Genomic DNA, 21,385 nt, shown 5'->3' on the forward strand with positions numbered 1-21,385 from the left:
TAATACTTTACGTGAACTTCCATATTTTTTTTTAATTTATAGACTAGCGCTTGGCTGCAATCACCTGGTGTGGTGGCAAATCGCTTCGTACGTATCCATGGAATTACGACTTCGTACAGGTGCAGACTTTGGCGATGCCTTGCGTACGATAGTAGAAAGGCGAAGGAGGAACCAGGTTGAAAAGGATTTTTAAAATGGTTATATAAACGCTGAAATTTTAGTGGGTGTATTCCCGTGGCAGAATGATTTGCCCTCAGTAGTACTATGGAAACATCGAGTTAAACTTAAAAAATATGAAATGTTTTTGTTTTGAAATAATTGAAAAAAAAAATTATCAACTCGAAAGTGTGAGAAACAATTGTGATTCACTAGACATAACATGAATAGGAGGTAGGGATCATCCACTCGAACCGCGCTGCCAATCGATTGAAAAAGTTTAGAGCAAAATAAGCTTTCGCGCGTAGTGATATGGCATAAACTAGCCTGCACGCATGCGGTACTATTGGTTCCAGGTCTCTTTCGAGTTTTATTTTTCTCGATTGTAAATTTGCCAATTTTGACACTAATATTTTTTAAATTTATAAATCTATTGTAACACCATGACAAAATCATTTCGCTTCGGGAAAACAACTGTTACAATTTCAGCGTGTATATACGAACCCTGGGCGGCGCTGGTCTCGCTACGGGCGCGGGCTCCGGCGGCGGCGAGCGCTCGACGAGGCCTCGCTCCGCAGCTCGCAACCGCACTTCGCTTAGTTTTGACAATAGTTCCAGTTTTTGTGTCTCCAGCGATGAACGTTGTAACATTTCCTGGAATCAAAAAGTTTCAATAATATAAAAATAGGTACGCACCAAATTCTAACTTTTTTGTGAGTTGAAGAAAATCGGTTGAACGGATGGGCCGTGAAAAGCTAGTACTCGGATAGAAAGACACTCAGACACACTTTCCCATAATATTAGTATTCTAAATATTCCTTACTAGCTGATATCCGCGACTTCGTCCGCGTGGAATTAGAATTTTAAAAAATCCCGTAGGATCACTCACTCTCCAGATCTTTATCTATACCTATGCAAAAAACCACGTCAATCCGTTGCACCGTTTTGTGACGTTATTGAAGGACAAACCAATAAACCAACAAACAAACACACTTTCGCATTTGTAATAAGGGTATTGATATTTCTGAGGTTTTCTCGACTTATTTCGTCAGGGATTCTTAGTCATGAGTTCATTCCGATTAAAAAACAGTCTGGTTTATACCGAAGCAAATCGAGCGAGAGTAGGTACAGCTATGTAGCTGCTTTTTTCTTTACTAGGTTTTTCCCGCCTCCGCGTGATACAATTTATAGCCTCTCGGGAATTATGTAGCTATCTATCAGTCAAAATCAGAATCGGATCGGTTCCGGGGTTCCCTCTGCACCCAAACTTACAAACTAGCCTTTTTATAATATGGATATATATAGATCAGTACTCACGATAGTTTCATTTCTTGATTAATTTTTCTATCTGACAACTAGGTACCTAAGTTTTACGTAATAAATTAAAGTAGGTAAATAACTACGTTTTCTTTCAGTGGAGCAGAATAATGAGTACGGTAATAGAGGACTGACTTAACAAAGCGCATCTGGAGCAGGCGTCGCGCGTCGGCCCCGCCAACAAACTTTATCAATCAAACATTTTATGCAGTGTATTTACTTAGACTCTTATAAAGAACCTAATTTAGACCAAAAGTTATACTTGTAAACATAGTTCACTCTGCTGTAGGTACATGTATGAGTTACCTACCAAAAATAAAACTAATCTTTAAGTTAACTATCGTATAGTACGGCTATAATTAGGTTTACCTGAATGTTTGAACTAAAATAAATTGACAGATCAAAAGTAGTGCTATCCTATTCACAATGATCTAAGAAACGCATACGCAAACGCATAGTCAATTTAATTAAAAAAATTCGATATATCATATTTGATAACCGAAATTGCCTACACCAAAAAAACATAAGCTGTTCTAGTCATAGATAAAACACTATATACCAGAGAGGTTCTAGTTAGTTGGTATCTACAGTAACAAAATCGCAAGTTTAAAGGAAACCTAGAGTAAAATTCCACGTCTCTGCGGACTTACGAAGTAGATACGCACGCCACACGTAGAATACTAAATTAGAACCATTTGTTTTATCACACCATTCCTGACACCAATAATTGCTCCTCGTCGTATGTGCGAGATACATTATAGTGATAAAGTTCCAAAACTACAACCTCACTTGGTCTATCTGTATTTTAAAATCTACAGAAAAATGTTAATCATTTTTATTTTATGCTAGCTGTTGCCCGCGACTTCGTCCACGTACCGCGGTAACTGTCTTTTTCCGTGGATTGGATGGAGTATGAAGAAGTCATCATCATCATCATGATCAACCCATCACAGGCTCACTACAGAGCACAGGTCTCCTCTCAGAGTGAGAAGGGTTTTTGGCCATAGTCTACCACGCTGGCCCAGTGCGGATTAGCAGACTTCACACACCTTTGAGAACATTATGGAGAACTCTCAGGCATGCGGGTTTCCTCACGATGTTTTCCATGAAGAAGTGTATGTATAAAAAAACCGGCCAAGTGCGAGTCAGGCTCGCGCAATGAGAGTTCCGTACTACAGTCGTATTTTTTCGACATTTTGCACGATAATTCAAAAACTATGATGCATAAAAATAAATAAAATCTGTTTTATAATGTACAGGTAAAGACCTTTCATATGATACCCCACTTGATATAGTTATCTCACTTCGAAGGTTGAAAATACTAACTATTAGTTCATGACCACAATTTAATTTTTTTGTGTAATCTAACCCTAAATTCACGGTTTTCAGATTTTTCCCCAAATGTCAGCTATAAGATTACCTACCTGCCAAATTTCATGATTCTAGGTCAACGGGAAGTACCCTGTAGGTTTCTTGACAGACAGACGGACAGACAGACAGACAGACAGACAACAAAGTGATCCTATAAGGGTTCCGTTTTTCCTTTTGAGGTACGGAACCCTAAAAAGAGATGAGTCTACGTCAGGTCGAGATGACAATCGGGAAATGAGGCGGGGGGACGCCCCGCACACCCGCACGTCACCCGCGCGAGCCCGCACCTGGTTAGCGCGGGGGCTGTGTGGGTGTGCAGGGCGTTCCCTCTCTGATTGCTATTTCGACCTGTCGCGTACTATATATAATAGCCTTCCGTTATAGAACTATACGTATAAATAAACATCTAAACAGAAGAGAAATATTTCGCAAAAAACTCAAGCTTTTATATCCTTTTCTGAATGTATGCGCCAGACGTATCAAAGCGATAGTTCGTTTTAGTTTTTTCCCCTCATTTGCGTTTTCATGCACATAACTTTGAATAAGCATTTGAAAATAGGCCAAAGTGGAATCACTATAAAAGCTACTAAAGCCAATTTGGTGGATTATAACCTACTTAGTACTTACCTATAAACGAGCCGATACTCTTGACTTCAACCGAACTAGACTAGATCCCGTGAAAAGTCAAGAAAATTCCATGAGAACTCTTTGATTTTTACGCGATAAAAACTATCCTATATCCGTCTCTTAGATCAAATTTTATCTAGATCGGTGGTGAAGGTGAGCGGTGAAAAGGTAATTAACAATATGAATAGGAGAGATAATTCATACCGTGCTCTCTATAGGCTGTTTTATTAATCTTCCAGACGTCGCGTGACTCACCATTACTTTTAGTTGCAAGATCTATTCTAAACACCGGCAGCGATAAACGTACTATCTAATCCTTGACGGAAACCAGAGTTTAGAACGTTTTAAAGCGTAATAATAAATAGTGGCTTGATTGATAAGTTTCTTTTTTTCTAGGAACATTATTATGCGGGAATTTGATTCAGATAACTGGTTAAAAGAGCAACCAAATTAAAACAGGTGTATGGAGTTAACTACCGAATGGTGTAGATCGAAGATTAGAAGCAAATGAAACATTCAGATTTTTAAACGCTTGAAATGGATCCTGCTGCAGTATTAGCATGATCATCGCATAAAAATTTTCAGATTCTTATAAGTTTATAACTTCTTGAAATGAATTTATTGGCTTGGCTATATTTATTTTACGGGTGCTGAGTGCTGATTGCACAATTAGATCACGTTAAGGTATCTTTAACTAAATAATATGTTTGAAAATAATTAGTTTTAGATTTAATCATAGTTTGATTTTAATTTAGTTGGTAACGATGGGGTTGGCGTAAGGTCACATGTAAAAAAAATAAGATTTTATACACTGTTCCCGACTATTGTCAAAACTCTATGCAGTGTGCACGCTGTTTCTAAATTCGTTAACTACGAATAAAATCATATTAAGATGCCTCGTACAAAGACACATAATATGCTCATAATCCACTTCCATGAGTTCGGCGTAGGAAGATAAAGCCATATCTATGTTAGAGCACGGTGTGCTAGAAATTACGCCTCCGCCATGTTTATTCAATATCCACCGGGTGCTAGGCGTTTTGAATGTTAAGCAGCTTGGCGACTTAAAAGAAGAACCAAGAGTCCGCGGTTGCCAGCTCTACAATTCGAATCGCGGAAAAATATCGCTGACCTTGTACATGTGAAGTGGGAGATTCGTTGATCTATTTGGTGGTATGAAGTGAGGCGCAACGGTAGGGGCGTCTATGCTAATGCGGGATTGGTTCATTCGTCAACCATTGGTTTCCTACGCAGCATGGGAGAACATTGCATTAGTACCTACGCGCAGATAGATCTCCTTCAGTACTCTCTACTGTCATCCAGCGGGTATTTATCTTATAGTATAAAACCTTTGTCTATAACTGCTCACTATAGCAGATGATAATTCATGATCTTGAGTATCTTAGTTTTGAGATTGAAGTAAAGAAAAATATTATACTGAAACACTATCAAATGTTTTCAACTTTGTAACGCTTTACCAGCAGATACATTCAAAGGGTCTAACGTTCTCCCAGTCAAATGTCTCAATGAATGTATAGTAAATAGTAAAAATAAGAAAAATCGGTGCTTGAAGATGCGGAAGAAGGTCTATAAGATCATGGGCTCTTGTTCTAAAACCACTTACCTACACCGTATCGTCCTACAAAATTACCTACTGTCATTTAAATGTTTTGGGTCCTTTGATTTGGAGTGAGCGGGTAATAAAATATCCACGTTGGAATACGGTGAGCTAGAAATTACGCTCCAGTCATATTTATTCAACGAGCGTTCCACCGGGTGCTAACCCTTGAATGCTAAGGAGTTTAACGTCTTATGAAACTGTTTACAGCTTTTGGCCTTCTGTTTCTGATAAAATTGGAACTATAGTCCGCGACAGGTTGAGATGGCCATCGGGATATGAGGCGGAGGGACGCTCGCACACCCGCGCGTACTATACATAATAGTATATTCTGTAAAATCAAAAATTTCAGTCTGTCATTCTTCATTATTGTATTGTTTCTGTGACTTTATGTTTTGAAACAAACAAAGACAGACAGAAAATCCGAAAACCGTGAATTTGTGGTTACAAAAAAAAACTTTCGGTAGGAAAGGCATTCCGAACCACTGTAGTTGCAGCTGACGATTCAAAAAAACTTGGTAAAAGTTTAATTGAAAAAAAAAAATTGACATTTCTTGTGCGATGGTACGGAACCCTTCGTGTGCGAGGCCGACTCCCACTTGCCCAGTTTTTTATAACAATTTCCCTTTCTTTTTCAACAAAGAACGAGTGCAGTTAGAGTGCAATAAAGCTACACTTGCGAGCAATCTAATCGATTCACATTGTAAACGCATATTTGAGAATATGAGTCGATTACAAGCTCTCAGGTAAGGTTAATTAAGGTTTGAACCTATCTATTTTGGTTTTTAGTCCGAAATTGTGAAGCTATCGAGGTTCTTATCAGTACTCAACAAATATTAACAGTAGGTATATAAAATAAAGTTTTGTTTATTACGATTCACGACAAATACGCAATTCAGAAAGCAAATATCTCATCACATTTCTTACGAATCCCTTCGCTTATTTTTATAACATTATTTACCCTTTCATCATTCTTTTCATTGGGATTTACGACGATACCTGCCGAATGTTTAAGGTCGACGGAAAAGGAAGGATATTTACATTCTAAGATATTTACATTTTCAGATGAATGTAGATTTATGTACAAATGCCGTCCTGTGACCCGTTTTTTGCTTTATAACTAGTGTTCCTATCTAAGTATAAGTGGAATAGATAAACTAAATCACATCAAAGAATGTTGTAGTGATTTCCTACGTTCACTAAAACAACGAAAATGACGTTGTTCTTTGGGGGTCTCTGAATACTTTGTTTTCGGAGCAATAATTGATCATGCCACCTATAATGGATATGTTCATAGTTCATACAGCACCACACCGGGCACTTGCTATTTAGAAGTCTTATCCGCCTCATCGTAATAATATTATTTGTAATTTTTGTGACCCACGTTTCGCTAGTGTGAGAAAATGGAGGTCAGGTTATAAAGGTTATAATTTCTATTACATTTTTTTTGCGCACCTACCGCCTTTTTCATTTTGGTTTTTGGTATGTGTGATTATGATTGGTTTTATTTAGCCTTTCGGAAAAAATGTATCGCCAAGCGATTAAGTTCCGATACGGTACCGAACTGATCAGAGGGTTTATAATAAACTACCATAACACTTTCAGATTTGTGCGCTGTTATCTAAGACTACAACTTCTGTTCATCAATCAGGTGAGAGCACAGCCTAGCCCATACTTGTAATTTTAAAAAAAACCGTCCAAGTGCGAGTCAGACTCGCTCGCCGGGTGTTCCGTACTATAGTCGTATTTTTTCGACATTTTGCACGATAAATCAAAAATTATTATGCATAAAAATAAATAAAAATCTGCTTTAGAATGTACAGGAAAATCCCTTACATATGACACCTGGTACATTAATCTTACTTGGAAGTTGAAAATACAAATCTGTTAATGAACACATTTTAACTTTTTTGTGATGTAACCACAAATTGAAATTGAGTGTGTGAAGTTGTGTGTGGATTTCGGATTTTCTCCCTTACACCTGCAATAAAACCTTGCTACCTGCCCATGATTCTAGATCAACGGGAAATACCTGCAGGTTTCTTGACAGGCACGACAGACAGACAGACAACGAAGTGATCCTTTAAGGGTTCCTTTCTTCCTTTTGAGGTACGGAACCCTAAAAATTACCTTTTGTAATCTTTGATCCGTGTCGTCAAGTCGTTGCCTGGTGTCGTGCAGTGATCTTTCCAGGTCGGCCATCTTCTCAGTCTGCGCGGCGATCTGCTCGGATAGAACCTGCACTTGTAGCTGCAAGCTCTCCTTGTCAGCCTCAAGCCTTCGGACCCGGTCCTCTGCATCGTTCTGCAATATGACATTCTCTATTAGTCATGGTTACAAGTTTCTTTGAAAGGTTCAACGTATCGCTCAAGAGGAAATATTCAAGGGGATCTTGACCATTGGTGCAGATAATTAAGTATCAGATCCACAAAAATTCACGTAAGTCAAAGAAAGGAAACTATTTGTTTTCGGTATATCTCCATGTTAGTTACAAAAAAACATCTCTATATATAAAAATGAATCGCTGAATGTGTTGCTGATCGCAAATCTTGAAAACAGCTGAACCAATTTCGCTAATTCTTTTTTTATAATATTCCTTGAAGTACGAGGATGGGTCAGCCAGCGGGCGGCGAGGCGTAAGCGCGGTGTCGCCTAGCCGTAGCCGAGTTGACGTACAGGCGCTGCTGATACGCTTTCGTTACGTGCATACGGTAGGTTGACGCCTGGTTAACAGCGAGGCGAAAGGCGTTACGGTTACGATCCCTTTCCGATCCCATGTGTGCTGACACCTTAACGGAGAGAAAAATTTAAAAAATATCGCCGTTCGCCGAGGCAGCTAGTAGTTCATAAAAACGATATCGTAAGTTTTAAAATGTCATATATAAAATGCAAACGCCAGCGCAAACTGTTTAGAAAGTTTTATTTCATCGTGGTTAAACTTCTAACATAAAAAGAAGCAACAACGTTATGACCAGTTATTAGACAATAGTAAGTAAGTAATTGTTATGGAAACATGTTAGCATACATCAGACCAAGGCGCACAACAACGATTAAATCCATTATTTTATTTGACACTTTAAACACTCGTATGTACCTTGTATGTACGTGGCGGTACCGGTAACGACGGGTGTGAGGGCCATGGACGCTCGTGCATACAACACGGCGGCGGAGCGGGCGGTCCGTGGCACCAGCACATCGGGGGAGGCCACCACCCGCCTTCGGGCCAACGGAAATGTTCATAAGAGTTCCATCGCCGCTGCAGATCTGGAGGCGTTTCCTCATTTCTCGACGAGTGTCGCGAACGCGGTGACGCGCGGACGCTTGATGGATGTTGAGGTGGTTTCGTTGACATTGACGACCTTGTTTTTCTGTCACGGTCACTGCGATCACTCGCCGGACGCCGTCTCCGATCCAAGCTAGCATTCGATGAAAATTCCTCGACTCGAGCCAAAAAGTTGGGATCACCTGGATCGTCCATCACTTCTCCGCTCGGCATCCACTTAAAATCATTGTCACAACGTGCTGAATTATCCAGTTGTCTGCTAGGAGTCAGCGTCTGATAATCGGCAACATGGCTGCCAGTATCGTATTCATGTTCTTCCGACTCTTCGTCGGACGTGGAAGTGTCACAGTCGGATGAATCAGCTCGCGTCGGTATGGCGGCGCGATCCGTCCAATTCGGACATTTCAAAGTCGCTTCCTCGGGACTATCCGAATCACCGCCTGTCACGATATTAAATTGTAAATGATATAATTGTAAATGACACGGAGCCTCGTGATCGACATTGTTTCTCAACCTACCCATTGGCGAATAAGTATAGGAGCGCAGGGTGGCCGGCTCGAGGCCCGCCACCGCGCGCTCCTCCTCCTCATCGAGGGGTTCCGTGAGAAACTCTTGGTCGGACATGAGGCTCCTAATAAACGATACTGCGCGACAAACTCTTAGTACGAGTCACCAACATGTCGCTATTTTAAAGCTTGGCCACGTTCCAGCATTATACTACGTCAGTGATTCGTTCACAAACATTGAGTTACGTACTCTCTCGCAGGGGTGGCGCCTCGCTGGAATGAACGGAAGCCGAATCGCGTTCCGAAGCTTCCGAAGCGGTTGACGCGGGACGCTCGCTGGCTCCCGAAAAACGTTGCGAGGAAAAGTCTTCCACTTCAGTTTCTCTTAGAGGCAGCAAAACATTTCTATTCTCCTCGGTGACCGACCGTGAATTGAACGGCCGAGACTTAGCATCGCCACTCGATCGACTGTGCAGCGCCGCTATGGTCGCCGCCACGAGTGAGCCCCCGCGGCCGAGCTCACGCATGTTTTCCTTCAGAATGAGCAGAGTTTACACTAAAACAGCAATAGCCCGCGCCCGGAAATAGATCTCGATACGAGCGTTTGATTCATCTCAAACACTTTTTAAACTTTGATCCTTGCTTTCCTAGTCAAAATAAGCGTTATATTAATGACCTCGTAAACAAGCGCATTCTTGATTAGATTTTAGTACAGGAGCGATACATTACATCACGTTTTAGGTGCATATTACATTTCATTATACACAAACACAAAGGATTGCACGATATAATGCGTAAGCGCAGCGAGAGCGTGCGGCGCGATGCACACAAGTAGCGATACTTCACCGGCATCCAGTTGACGCCCTCGTACAACGAACGGCGCCCCCGCCCGCTGCCATCATCTTCGTCCTCATAAGACGTTACGTATCTCACGGCATTACATACACCCCATGCGGACGCAATACTAGCTTTACTTTCGATGTTTTCAGAGAATTCGGGATTGTAAGGCGGTTGCGGCGGATAATAAGGCGGGGCACTGGCTTCCTCCACGTGTTTACGTCGTCTGCTTCGTGGTGTCAAGCAATTCATAATGTTCTTCATAGATCTGTATAATTAACGAGTTGTGAATAGGCATTGAATAATAGGTAATATTTACGAAATGAATAATAAATAATCGCTAGTCTATATAGACTCGCTCATACCAATATTACAAATGCGAATGCCTGGCTGTCTGTCTGTTACCTTTTCACGGTCCATCTGCATCCACTTGATCGATTTCACGAAAATTGGTATCCCGGATACCATCCAGAGACGGACACAGGTTACTTTTTATCCCGATAAACCAATGCGGACGACGTCGCGGGTATCATTTAGTCCATACTTCTATACTAATCCTCCATACTAATATTATAAATGCGAAAGTGTGTCTGTCTGTCTGCTAGCTTTTCACGGCCAAACAGTTTAATCGATTTCGATGAAATTTGGTACAAAGTTAGCTTACATCCCGGGGAAGGACACTGGCTACATTTTATCCCCGGAATATTAAATAGTTCCCGCGGGATTTTAAAAAAACCTAAATTAACGCGGACGAAGTCGCGGGCATCATCTAGTTTCCTATAAATGGCACCTAAATAAATCTAGTTTCGTGTTTAATATCAGCAAGTAGGCTAAACGGCTGAAAGTTTGTTTATTTGCATTGCATTTTATTTGGGCGGAAAATTGGGAAATGCGGAATAGTATGATGGGCGGTATAACAAAGCCTTGTTTATTGGGGGGTGCACGCCGTGCACGTAATGGGGGAACAGTCTCGAACAGAGAATGAAAAAACATCCCCCTCGTTTCGGAAATAGAACGACAGCTGTCCCGTCAGAAAAAGCTATAAATGCAGGAATTTATTTTTAACTTAATGGGAGTGCGCACGTGTTTCATAAGTTCTTTGAAAAGTTACTTGATTTTATTTATTTTTTCTAAAACATTTTTGTTACAGCGCGGCGCTGAAGCAGGAAGTCAGCTAAGATAGAATTAGGTAAGCTGAAAGCTTGGAACTAAGAGATGTGTAGGCCCCTTTTTCCTGGAAGTAATTTCAACTTCGCCATTGCTTGAGAGTTGCGCGTTTATTATATAGCCTGTGTGGTTTATTTGCCTTAGCGTTCCGCCGATATATCTACTTAGTCTTATTTCCGTAATGAAACCTCATTTTACGAGTCCTACATCACGCGTAGGTACGTGATGTAGGTATAAGTATTTCCCTGTTTCTAAACTCCATATTTGTTAAACGAAAGTATCGTAAAGGTAAGGTAAGATACAAGTACGAGCGAGTATGTTTTTTTTTTTTAAATTATTTATTTATGTTTGTGTACATTTAATTAATTTCTTATTTGCTATTTACATTTAAATTTCTGTTTAATACTCATCTAGGTATGATTTACCTATGTGAATATTACCTAATTCTAGTGGCATTTCTTAGTCTTACTTTGTTTGTTAATTCATGAGTATGTACTTACGAGTTACAACTGTTTTAAATAAAGTAAACAGAGCCCCACGAGGAAAACTTCCTACTTATATTCAAATCAGGTAGGTATTTATCATTATCCGTGCACCTGTATGTAGTAATATATTTAAAACTATACAAACCAATGTTTTCTAACTTCATTTGGCATTGCGTTCGTTTTCAAGAATGTTGATTAAGAAGTGAAGGTATAAATAATTCATTATACGAAGTTGATAGTGTGTCGTCGCGCGCGGGTTGCCAGTCTTTACTTTCGAAGTCAATGACAACGGGTCGGCATGGAATGCTTTCACCTTATTCAATAATTAATTATATAATATCGTGTAATATATATTCCATACAGTTACTTTTTCTGTAATTTTATTTTATTTTTATTTTTATTTAACAGGAAAACTTACAGCTAATATGAACACAGCGAAAATGAATAGGTAAAAACAGAAACAGATTGAAGCTAATGACAAGTTTTCACAGATAGAATAAACATAAGAAAAACAAAAAAAATAAAGAGTAAATTAGTAGAGAGTAATTAAAATTACTTAATCATCGGAGTTATAATTGAGATGTCACGTTAATGCTATGACCATAAATGGCACCCAAATTGCAGCTTATTATTCATCCTTTACTTTCGCTCGCACCACGGCGTGGCTCGCACGCACGGTCGCACATTTAGTTTATTCTCTTCTAGTAGCTACTTATTTTTATTTTTCTTCATTACATCTTGCAGGTACTTCCACACGCCACGGACTTGCGCCTCTTGAATCCAGCGGCTCCCTGTGACTCGTTTAGAATAGAATAGAATAGAATAGAATAGAAATCCATTTATTGGTTGATCCAACACACAATGTCACGTTTGATGTCGTCTTGTCCATCTAGTGTGATGGAGTTTTCCAACGCAGCGCTTTCCTGTGTGAGGTCGTCATTCCAGCACCAAGGAACCCCAAAGCCTATATCGTTTTTTGAACTATATGCCCTGCCCATTGCCACTTCAGCTTCGCAACCCGTTTAACTATATGTCGGTTACTCTAGTTCTCCTACGGATCTCCTCATTTCTGATTTGATCACGTAAAGAAACTTTAAGCAGCTTTTAGCATAGATCTCTCTCCATTGCATCGCCCGCTGAGTGACTCTGAGCTTCGTCTGTACCATGTAGTGCGATGAGTGATGTTTGCATGACAAGTATCTGCACAGGTCTCTGTTCCTTCATCCATTGAAGTAACGGAATCGGATTGATGCATAACCTCTCGACTAATAGACGCCTTTGGGGTTTTCATAATCTTTGGTATGATGCTATCATGTTCTTATTGTTGGCGTATAGCAAGCACTGTTCTCTCCCTCAGTAGGTACAGTATAGTACGCAGTCTCTCACGGTATACATATACACATATACCGTTGCATATCGTTCTCGATACCAACAACTGTATGCGATCAATGAATTAGTAGTAAATAATACTACAACAATGACAACAATGAGATAATTTATCTGGTATCTATATAAATGTCTCTAACGGTCGCATAGATCGATAAAACAAGGTTCATTACTTAACTATTCTTGTCAGCTACAGCCGACGACGAAATCTCAAATAATGGATAAGGGATAGTAATTACTTCAATAGTTCAAGACTTGTTATAAAGGACCGATAGCGCGGACTTAATGAAAACGGCCAAGTCCTCGGGGATCTGGGGAAAATCTGTATTTCTCATGTAAACGAACAAGGCTCTGTCAGGGTATAAATTGAGTTCAAAGCTCGGAGGCTCTCAAATTGAAATTTACTTTGTTAGTATAAATTGAACAAGCTCATTGATCATTGCGGGGCTTAGGAGAGCATTAATTATTATGGCAGCCGGCAGCCGGTGGTAATTTGTTTTAAAAGGTAGCTTTTTATTATAAAACAAAAAGAGATAAAAATAAGCACAGCGTACCTGCTTTATATTAATTTATAGGCGAGATTATGTGACAAACGAGATATTTAAATTGCAGCTTGTTTATTTCTAAAATATGGTTCTTACAAACTGTGGTAAAGTTTATATTGTGAAAGTCTGGAATACTTACTGGTACTGGTGACATGATTTTGGAGTCAAATGTGTATTAAAATAACTATAGATTTCAATGAAAGTTTTCCACGACAACTGTCCGCCGGAAGGAGCCTTTTAACTGACGGTTTTATTAGGTAGGTACCTACCTAATAAAATAAAATCTAGTAACACAAACTTTGTTTAATAAACGTACCTACCTATTTATAGTAGGTAGATACCTACTTCTAAATATAGGAGCGAGACTGTTTATAAACTGCACGCAGTTAGGCATGTTGGGGACAATACGCAGAGAAACTTTCAGCTTTTATAAAATAACGAAGGTCTGGCACGCGCTGGCTCTCCTTTTAACACGTCAGACGAAGTAAAAAGTGTATAACGCTATAATATAAAGTTTCTCCAGAACTTAGCAGCAACGCGCGGCAACTGACTGCCACGATAAACGAGGGCTGCTCGGCTGCACAACTTGCTAGACGCAAGTTTTATTTCTCTGTTGCACATTTTTTCTAATTTTCTCGTATCGTATCGTATAATAAAGATCCAAGATTGTGAAAATATCTTTTTATTTGTGTATGATTAAGACGCAAAAGCATCTGCACAGGACTGAAGCAGAGATGGGTAGAGAAATCGAATGCCATCGATGAAAATGGCTGTGAAGCAATGGAGATGGTCTCCACAAAATCACTTTCAAAAAGCTGTTAACGATAGTTTTGCATACAATTCGCTAAAGACAGAAGTCCGGATACAGCTCATTGAGAATATCTAGGCGAGATTTCTTTCTTATCTATTGATATTATATGTAGAGCAGATTATAACATTAAGGTGACGCAGGACGCTCGACCGAAATTGGCAGCGCACGTGGGTAACATGTTTGCTTTTCACTTGACATTGTATAAGAAAGTTGAGAGGCACGATGATTTTCACTGAAATCAAGCGCGTGAAAAGGGTTTAGGAAAAGTATTTTTGGGAACAAACTGCTGAGTTTATATTTGCAAAGTAAAGTTATTTCAACTAATGAATAAATAAACTACGTCTAATGATAAATTGTTTTAGAATTTTCATATCCCTAATCTTATTTATTTACGCTCAAAGTTGTCATTAATTTAGTGTTAAAATAGGAATCTTTTGAGCCTCGTAACTTTTAATTCAATATTTTTTTCAATGTTTTATGTATCAATAAACCTAGATAATGACGAGATAAATCGATATAATTTTTAGTGTTGTGCGTACAATATCGAATATTGTTGTAATTTCCCTCCTACGTTTGTATGAAGAAAGCACTGAACTGAGTCCCCTTAAGGCATGCTCGTCATTTGTCAAGTAAATTAAATTGTACCTATGTGAACCCAAAGTATATCATACAACAATAGTAAATTAATATAAATAACGAACTTGGTTAGTAGGAAAAAAAATGAAAACTCAAATGAAATACCTTGACTTGTTTCAGAATTATTTTTTGAAAGTTTTCATAATGGTATGCAGGAATTCATAAAGCTACAATTTATTTCAATTGTCAATTTTATCTAAACGGAAACTCCTTCCATTCATGAAAAAGGATGGGAAAAGGTTGTAATTTAAACATACTACTTGAGTTTTGAGCCACAGGTTTGGTTGAAAATCTTTTTGTTCATCACAAAAAACCTTTTTAATCATCCCGGCAAAAATGTAACAAGAAGTTAATATAATGCTACCTATAGGTATGTATAAGAAAAGATGAACTGTTAGATTTTCCGCCTAGCTGACTGTTCTTTCTGTAGAGATACGACAAGATTTTCATGGTTTTGTGTAGGAAAAAGGAAGCCTGATATTTTTTATGAAATATCGATTTAAATATTGTAGGTAAGTACTTAAGTAAGATTGCTCCATTTTTTTCTACGCCCTCTTATCTTCCTATCGCATTTGATGAAACATAAATGTTCGCTGTCGAATCTTTCGACATCGCGATTTTTTGCCACCTCAGTTGAAAGTGTTACCTGATTTATCTATTATCAGGCAATAATCTCATAATGTTTGTAAATAATAATTTGGAGAGGCTCAGATATGAAGAGTCGAAACTCATCCTTTTTCACTTTTCTGCATCTTTTGATCCGCTTCTGGGGAATTATGAAGAAATTACTTACACTTACACGTTAGTAGGGCGGCATACGCACAATCATTATTATTTCTCGGTCGACACCCTCCCAGCCCAGTAGGCGGTAAATGGATGCTTAGGTAGCTATAAAAATACTCGCTAACGATAATAATACACTGTTCTAGTTAGTGATTGCCTGTTGAAATAGGAAGAGCAACAGTGTTTACACAATATACGGATTACGGGCAACGTTATTTCTGATATTTGGAGCAGAGTTGCAAAAGATGTATGCAGGGAATGCTGGATCCCATTCGTTCAGTCGAAAAAAATTCATATCAGAAGCCGCTTTATATATGCCTCATTCAAACTTATAAACAAATTCTGTTTAAAAAAAAATTACATATTCATATTTGTTTACTTCAACGCTATCTATAATCTACTCGTGAATTTAGTTAAAAATTAAGGGACGCGATTGGGCAAAGGTGAAACTGTTCTTTTGTAAATAGTCGATCTAATGTAACTCATTCTACTCCCCCTTTCGCGGAAATTGCTTCATTAGAGAGTAAAGGATTTCATTACAGAGAACTGTCATCGGCTCTTTACTGCCCGCAAGCCAGCAATTTCCAAGAGGACTGTAATAGAAATTGCTGGCCAGTTTGACCCGTTACGCAAAAAATTAGCCAGCCCTTCTGTCACAAGATGAGGCTATTCATCATCATCATGATCAACCCATCACTGGCTCACTACAGAGCACGGGTCTCCTCTCAGAGTGAGAAGGGTTTTAGCCATAGTCTACCACGCCGGCCATGTTCGGATTGGTAGACTTCACACACCTTTGAGAACATTATGGAGAACTCTCAGGCATGCAGGTTTCCTCACGATGTTTTCCTTCACCGTTAAAGCAAGTGATATTTAATTAATTAAAACGCACATAGCTCCGAAAAGTTAGAGGTGCGTGCACGGGATCGAACCCCCGAACTCCGATTAGAATGAGGACGTCCTAACCACTAGGCTATCACAGATTATTGAGGCTTTATGAGGCTATTAATCGCGGTGAAATATCTCGTAATTTTTTTTGCACTAAGACTCCATGGCCTAGGGTCTCCAATTTATTCTTGCGTTATATTAGCCATATATTGGGGCCGATTCTCTAGTACACAATCTCTAAACTAAACTAAATTAAATTAACAGGTCTAAATCTAGTGCTTTCCTTTTCCGCAAGCAACATTATGAAAGGGATAGCAATAGATTTAGACGTGATATTTTAGTTTAGTTTAGAGATTGTGTACAAAGGAATTAGCCACATTGTATACCTAACTTTACTAAATCGTTTCCTTTTGTAAAATAAGAATTACAGTTAAACGTCGATGTCTAATTATATTGTAAATTGTATTTCAGTATTTCTCGAGGATGGAAAGCGAACACAAATCTCTTGAGATACATTGAACGCGTGCTTCAAATGCTCTTAAACTGAAATGAACTCCGTTAAATAAATTCGTTTGAACCGTTAAAACTCGCTAGAGGTCGAAATTATTTTAGTGCCCATACCTAGGTATATCGCAATTTATTTTAAAAATGCTTTGCTTGAAATTGAATAATATAGTTAAAATATACTAAATAATACTACATAGGTATAAGGTAGATTAGATTAGTGAACGAAACGTAGATTAATGAACAAATTTATCAATGTTTATTAAGTTGATTAGTTAATTAACGAAACGTTATAAATGGAGATTAAGTAGGAAAAACAAAACACTACGAGAAGGCAAAGCAATAAACAGGAAAATTAAGAAGAAAACTAATAAGAAAATAAACTGCTTACCTTTCAGCTGGCAAAGTATAAAATATGAGAGCAAATAGTTAGAGTCTTCACAAAGTGTACCCAGTTAAGCACTTCGGAAGGAAACTTAACGTAGAGTCCAAACAAGAACCCAACACAATACAAAGTTTAGCGTGAACTTGACAGCGACAGACTGCCATGATTAGCGAGGCTTGCAGGGTTTGCTAGACACAGGTTTATTTTTCCAATTACTGAAAATACTGCTGTTGAAGTTTTAACATTAAACTGATAGAACACACTATTGAGTCACTTATCTATTAAAAACTAAAGACGATGAACCCTGTGGAATCTTGATGCCAACTGCTAAAATTGTCACGAAAACGACAACGGCTACGTGAAACACTTTTATCCTTTACCCAAATAGAATGAGAAAAGTTTAAAATTACCTAAAGGTAACATTTTAAATTACTTTATGTAAAATATTCCTGTCGCGTAGAACGTAATTATTTAAAACTACATTTTTAAGGGGGAGCAGGTCTGAAAATAATACTCCTTCCTCTCCATCCTTTTTGTAAGAAAGGAGGCCATAAAATTAACACAACTACACTCTGCTGGTGCTGTTTGCGGTTTATATTTCAAACAAAGGAGCTTTTTTAATCATTCCGACGAAAATTTTACAACAATGAAACATTATAATCTCGTACAGAAAATACAGGAAAATAGGGATTTGGGCATGTTATTCACATGCCTTGAAACTTCACATGTAAGTGAAAACTGTGTTTATACCGGTAAGTATTTTTAAAATTATTCAGATCAGAAATACTTTACAATAATGATCAGGAATACTTGAACATTCGAACTGTTATATTATATTTATCGTTTTCGTACGCACTACAAAACGAAACTACCTACCAGTAGGTAGGTAGTTTCCCAAAATCCCAAATTCCAATCCCAAATTTTGTATATCTTGTTACTACAAGATATTACTTTCACACATTGTTACTTTTACTGGCGTGGCGTTTTATCGTAGTTTATCCTCGCCCTGGAATGTTAATAGCACAGCAAAAATTTGTCCGAAGAAGGGACAAATCTGCGGGAAAATTCCCACTTCGCTGGATTTTTGCACATAATATGAGGCTCGACGCTGACGCAACAGAATGCTTTGAATTTTAAATTAATTTTTGTACGAGAGGAGCTGTTGAGGCAGACTGAAAACAATACGACATGGGCCCGGCTAGCTGTGTGTGTTAGTCGAATATTGCAACATTTTAATGAGAGTATGATGGATTTGATATGAAAGCTCAGAGTCACTCAGCGGGCGATGGAGAGAGCTATGCTTGGAGTTTCTCTACGTGATCAAATCAGAAATGAGGAGATCCGTAGGAGAACTAGAGTAACCGACATAGCTCAATGGGTTGCGAAGCTGTAGTGGCAATGGGTAGGGCACATAGTTCGTAAAACCGATAGACGTTGGGGTCCCAAGGTGCTGGAATGGCGACCTCGCACCGGAAGACGCAGCGTTGGAAGACCCCCCACTAGGTGGACGGAAGACATCAGACGAGTCGCAAGGAGCCGCTGGATTCAGGCGGCGCAAGACCGTGGCGTGTTGAAGTCCCCACAAGAGACCTATGTCCAGCAGTGGACGTCTATCGGTTGATGATGATGATGATGGATTTATCCGATAAGGGATACCTACCTATGTATCTTGTAGCAAGGTGTTGCAGAAATTCGGAAACATTTCAGCCAACAGGATTCTAATAGTAAGTAAATATGAATTTATTTTAGCATTCACGCCACTGGTTTTCTGCTCTACTACGGACTACGGCAACATATTCTATGCATGGGATTTCTTCAGTCTTTTAAAACAACGCAATAGACTCCAGCAAACACTATAAAAATATGACTGTTTTGATGGTAGTTGAAGTAGTTTACTTTTAATAAACACCATCCCGTTCAATGTTCTACTTAAACATATAATAATTCTATGAAAAAATTAAAATTGTGTCGTTGGTATTATTTATGCCCATAACCAACAATATTGTTTTCAATTAAATGGAGCTTATTTACAATCGTAGCTTTCAAATCAAAGCGTCATTAATTCTTTCCGACCGGATACATAGCAAAAACTGTTTGTTAAATGATTGCTACAAAAATAACTATAGGTGCAACCTTTTTCTCTTCTGTTTTCAGTTTTGAATTTATTGATCACAAGCTTATGCTCGCGACTTCGTCCGCGTGGACTTCACAAATTCCGGACCCCCATTTCACCCCCTTAGGGGTTGAATTTTGAAAAATCCTTTCTTAGCGGATGCCTACGTCATAATAGGTATCTGCATGCCAAATTGCAGCCCGATACGTCCAGTAGTTTGAGCTGTACGTTGATAGTCATTCAGTGATTGTTGTCAGTCAGTCAGTCAGTCACATTTTCCTTATATATATTTAAGATAATAATAAAAACCGACCAAGTGCGAATCAGACTCACGCATTGAGGGTTCCGTACTACAATCGTATTTTAATCGTCATTTTGCACGATAAAACAAAAGCTACTTACTAGATCTCGTCATATCAATTTTCCAAAGTTTACTCTGCCAATAGTGTCAACATGTTGCACAAAGTTTCCAACAGCATCCATATAAGTTTTCGATATGATACCCCACCCGGGGTAATAATGAGGGGCTCGAGGCTGACTCTACTGAACGCCCTGAATTTAAAATTACTCTTTGCACGAGCGAATTTGCTGAAGCAGACAGTAAACAACACGACACAGCGAGCACGTCGAATATTATGCTACATTTTAATGAAAAATATTTTATTTTGATGTAAAATGGCAAACACCGTGTTTTGTGACATGAACATATATACGAGTTTTTTTTTCTCTTAATAAACTTACTCCACAGTCCACGCCTCCTCTTTTGCAGAACATGCTACGGAGTTTTAAAGTAGGTACTATAATATCTACGCTACGGAATATAGTTACAGCTAGTGGTGACAAGCGACACGCTATACTAGAATAATTATCTTTGTAAAAAAATATTTATAGTTTTTGACTCTTTAACTTGAATAATATATGTATATGTAGGCTCGCCGCCATTTAATTGTAAACACTTTGCTCATTGAACATCACGTCATCGCCCCACCGTCATTGTGAGATTATAAAAGCGGATGCGCAGTGTGTCTCGAGACATTATTCGTTTGGCTCCGGTCAGAGGTGGTTCTCAGTAGACGTAGTGTGTCGTGCTGTTAGTTTTAGAATTTTTGTTGTTACCTAGTATGGTACCTGTTGGTTTAACTGGCTAAGGTTGTAGTACTAGGATGTGGTGTGCTAGGTTAGCTGGTTGGTCTGGGACCGGTATGGGGACTTGGTGGAGCCGGTCGCTAGGTAGGGTTAGTAGACATGTGTCCGCTATAGCTTAACTTAACTGAAAACCGCTGCCGTGCCTATAGCGTACCATAGCGTTATTGTCGTAGCTAGCAACGGTTTTCAGTTATCATCTATGACGAACCACCTGACAACGCAACACTGCCAACTGGCAACCGACAATGCATTGTTTGGTTTTTGGGTAACTAGAAACGCAATAATTATGCCTTCTCTTTCTTTCTTTCACTGAAAGCTGAGAAGGAGCGGTTATTGGCTACCGGCTTAGTAACTAAGAACTTGGTAAACCAAAGCCGACCTTATCTCTATTACGCTAAGGCTTAACTGTACAAGTACTTGTCCATTACACTTTGATCTATCATTCTAAATACAGTTAGCCTTAGAGTAATAGAGATAAGGTCCTCTTTGGTTTATCAATCTTTATGAAATGTTTTTGGTTAACTGGACTGTGGCAAACTATTCGTGCAGGCGTCCACTATAGTTTGACCTATGTCAATGATCAAATTAAACTTTACTGCTATGAACTTAAGGTTGTGATTACTTCACGATATTCATGAAAGTAAAATTGGTTTTATTTTAGTGAATATGCGCGCGCTAGCTATACAGACGGTATTGATACGGCAGCTAGCTTAGTTACTACTACGGAAACCGCTGCGCGTTGCGCATATTAAATTAGTTGAAACACAACTCTGATACCGATATTCGGCAACGGTTAACAATATCGGTATTGAAACTAAGTA

General features: G+C 38.9%; 2 protein-coding genes across 7 annotated transcripts in view; both read right to left on the reverse strand.

The window, feature by feature from the left end:
• LOC117982812 (liprin-beta-1-like) overlaps positions 1-9,702 on the reverse strand; it is a 22,349-nt gene extending 12,647 nt beyond the window's left edge. For 3 of the 6 annotated variants that reach the window (XR_011236838.1, XM_034969236.2, XM_034969234.2), the window contains exons 1-4: positions 9,129-9,702; positions 8,184-8,812; positions 7,220-7,393; positions 661-810 (exon numbers count right to left, since the gene is read on the reverse strand). Coding sequence is in view for 5 of the 6 variants with exons in the window: in XM_034969236.2 (XP_034825127.1) it covers positions 661-810; positions 7,220-7,393; positions 8,184-8,812; positions 9,129-9,405 (1,230 nt within the window). In the remaining variant the exon portion in view is untranslated. Of the gene's footprint in view, positions 1-660; positions 811-7,219; positions 7,394-8,183; positions 8,813-8,890; positions 9,085-9,128 lie in introns of those variants that run through there. The other 3 variants (XM_034969235.2, XM_034969237.2, XM_069499100.1) reach the window with 3 other exon arrangements.
• A 148-nt stretch (positions 9,703-9,850) lies between these two features.
• The window catches only part of LOC138402460 (uncharacterized), a 44,676-nt gene continuing 33,141 nt past the window's right edge, over positions 9,851-21,385 (reverse strand). Inside the window, exon 3 of the mRNA XM_069499142.1 lies at positions 9,851-9,983. Coding sequence (XP_069355243.1) covers positions 9,933-9,983 — 51 coding nt within the window. The 3' untranslated portion in view covers positions 9,851-9,932. The remainder of the gene's footprint in view (positions 9,984-21,385) is intronic.

The sequence above is a fragment of the Maniola hyperantus genome, chromosome 6 (genome assembly GCF_902806685.2).
Source record: "Maniola hyperantus chromosome 6, iAphHyp1.2, whole genome shotgun sequence".
Classification (NCBI taxonomy): Eukaryota; Metazoa; Arthropoda; class Insecta; order Lepidoptera; family Nymphalidae; genus Maniola; species Maniola hyperantus.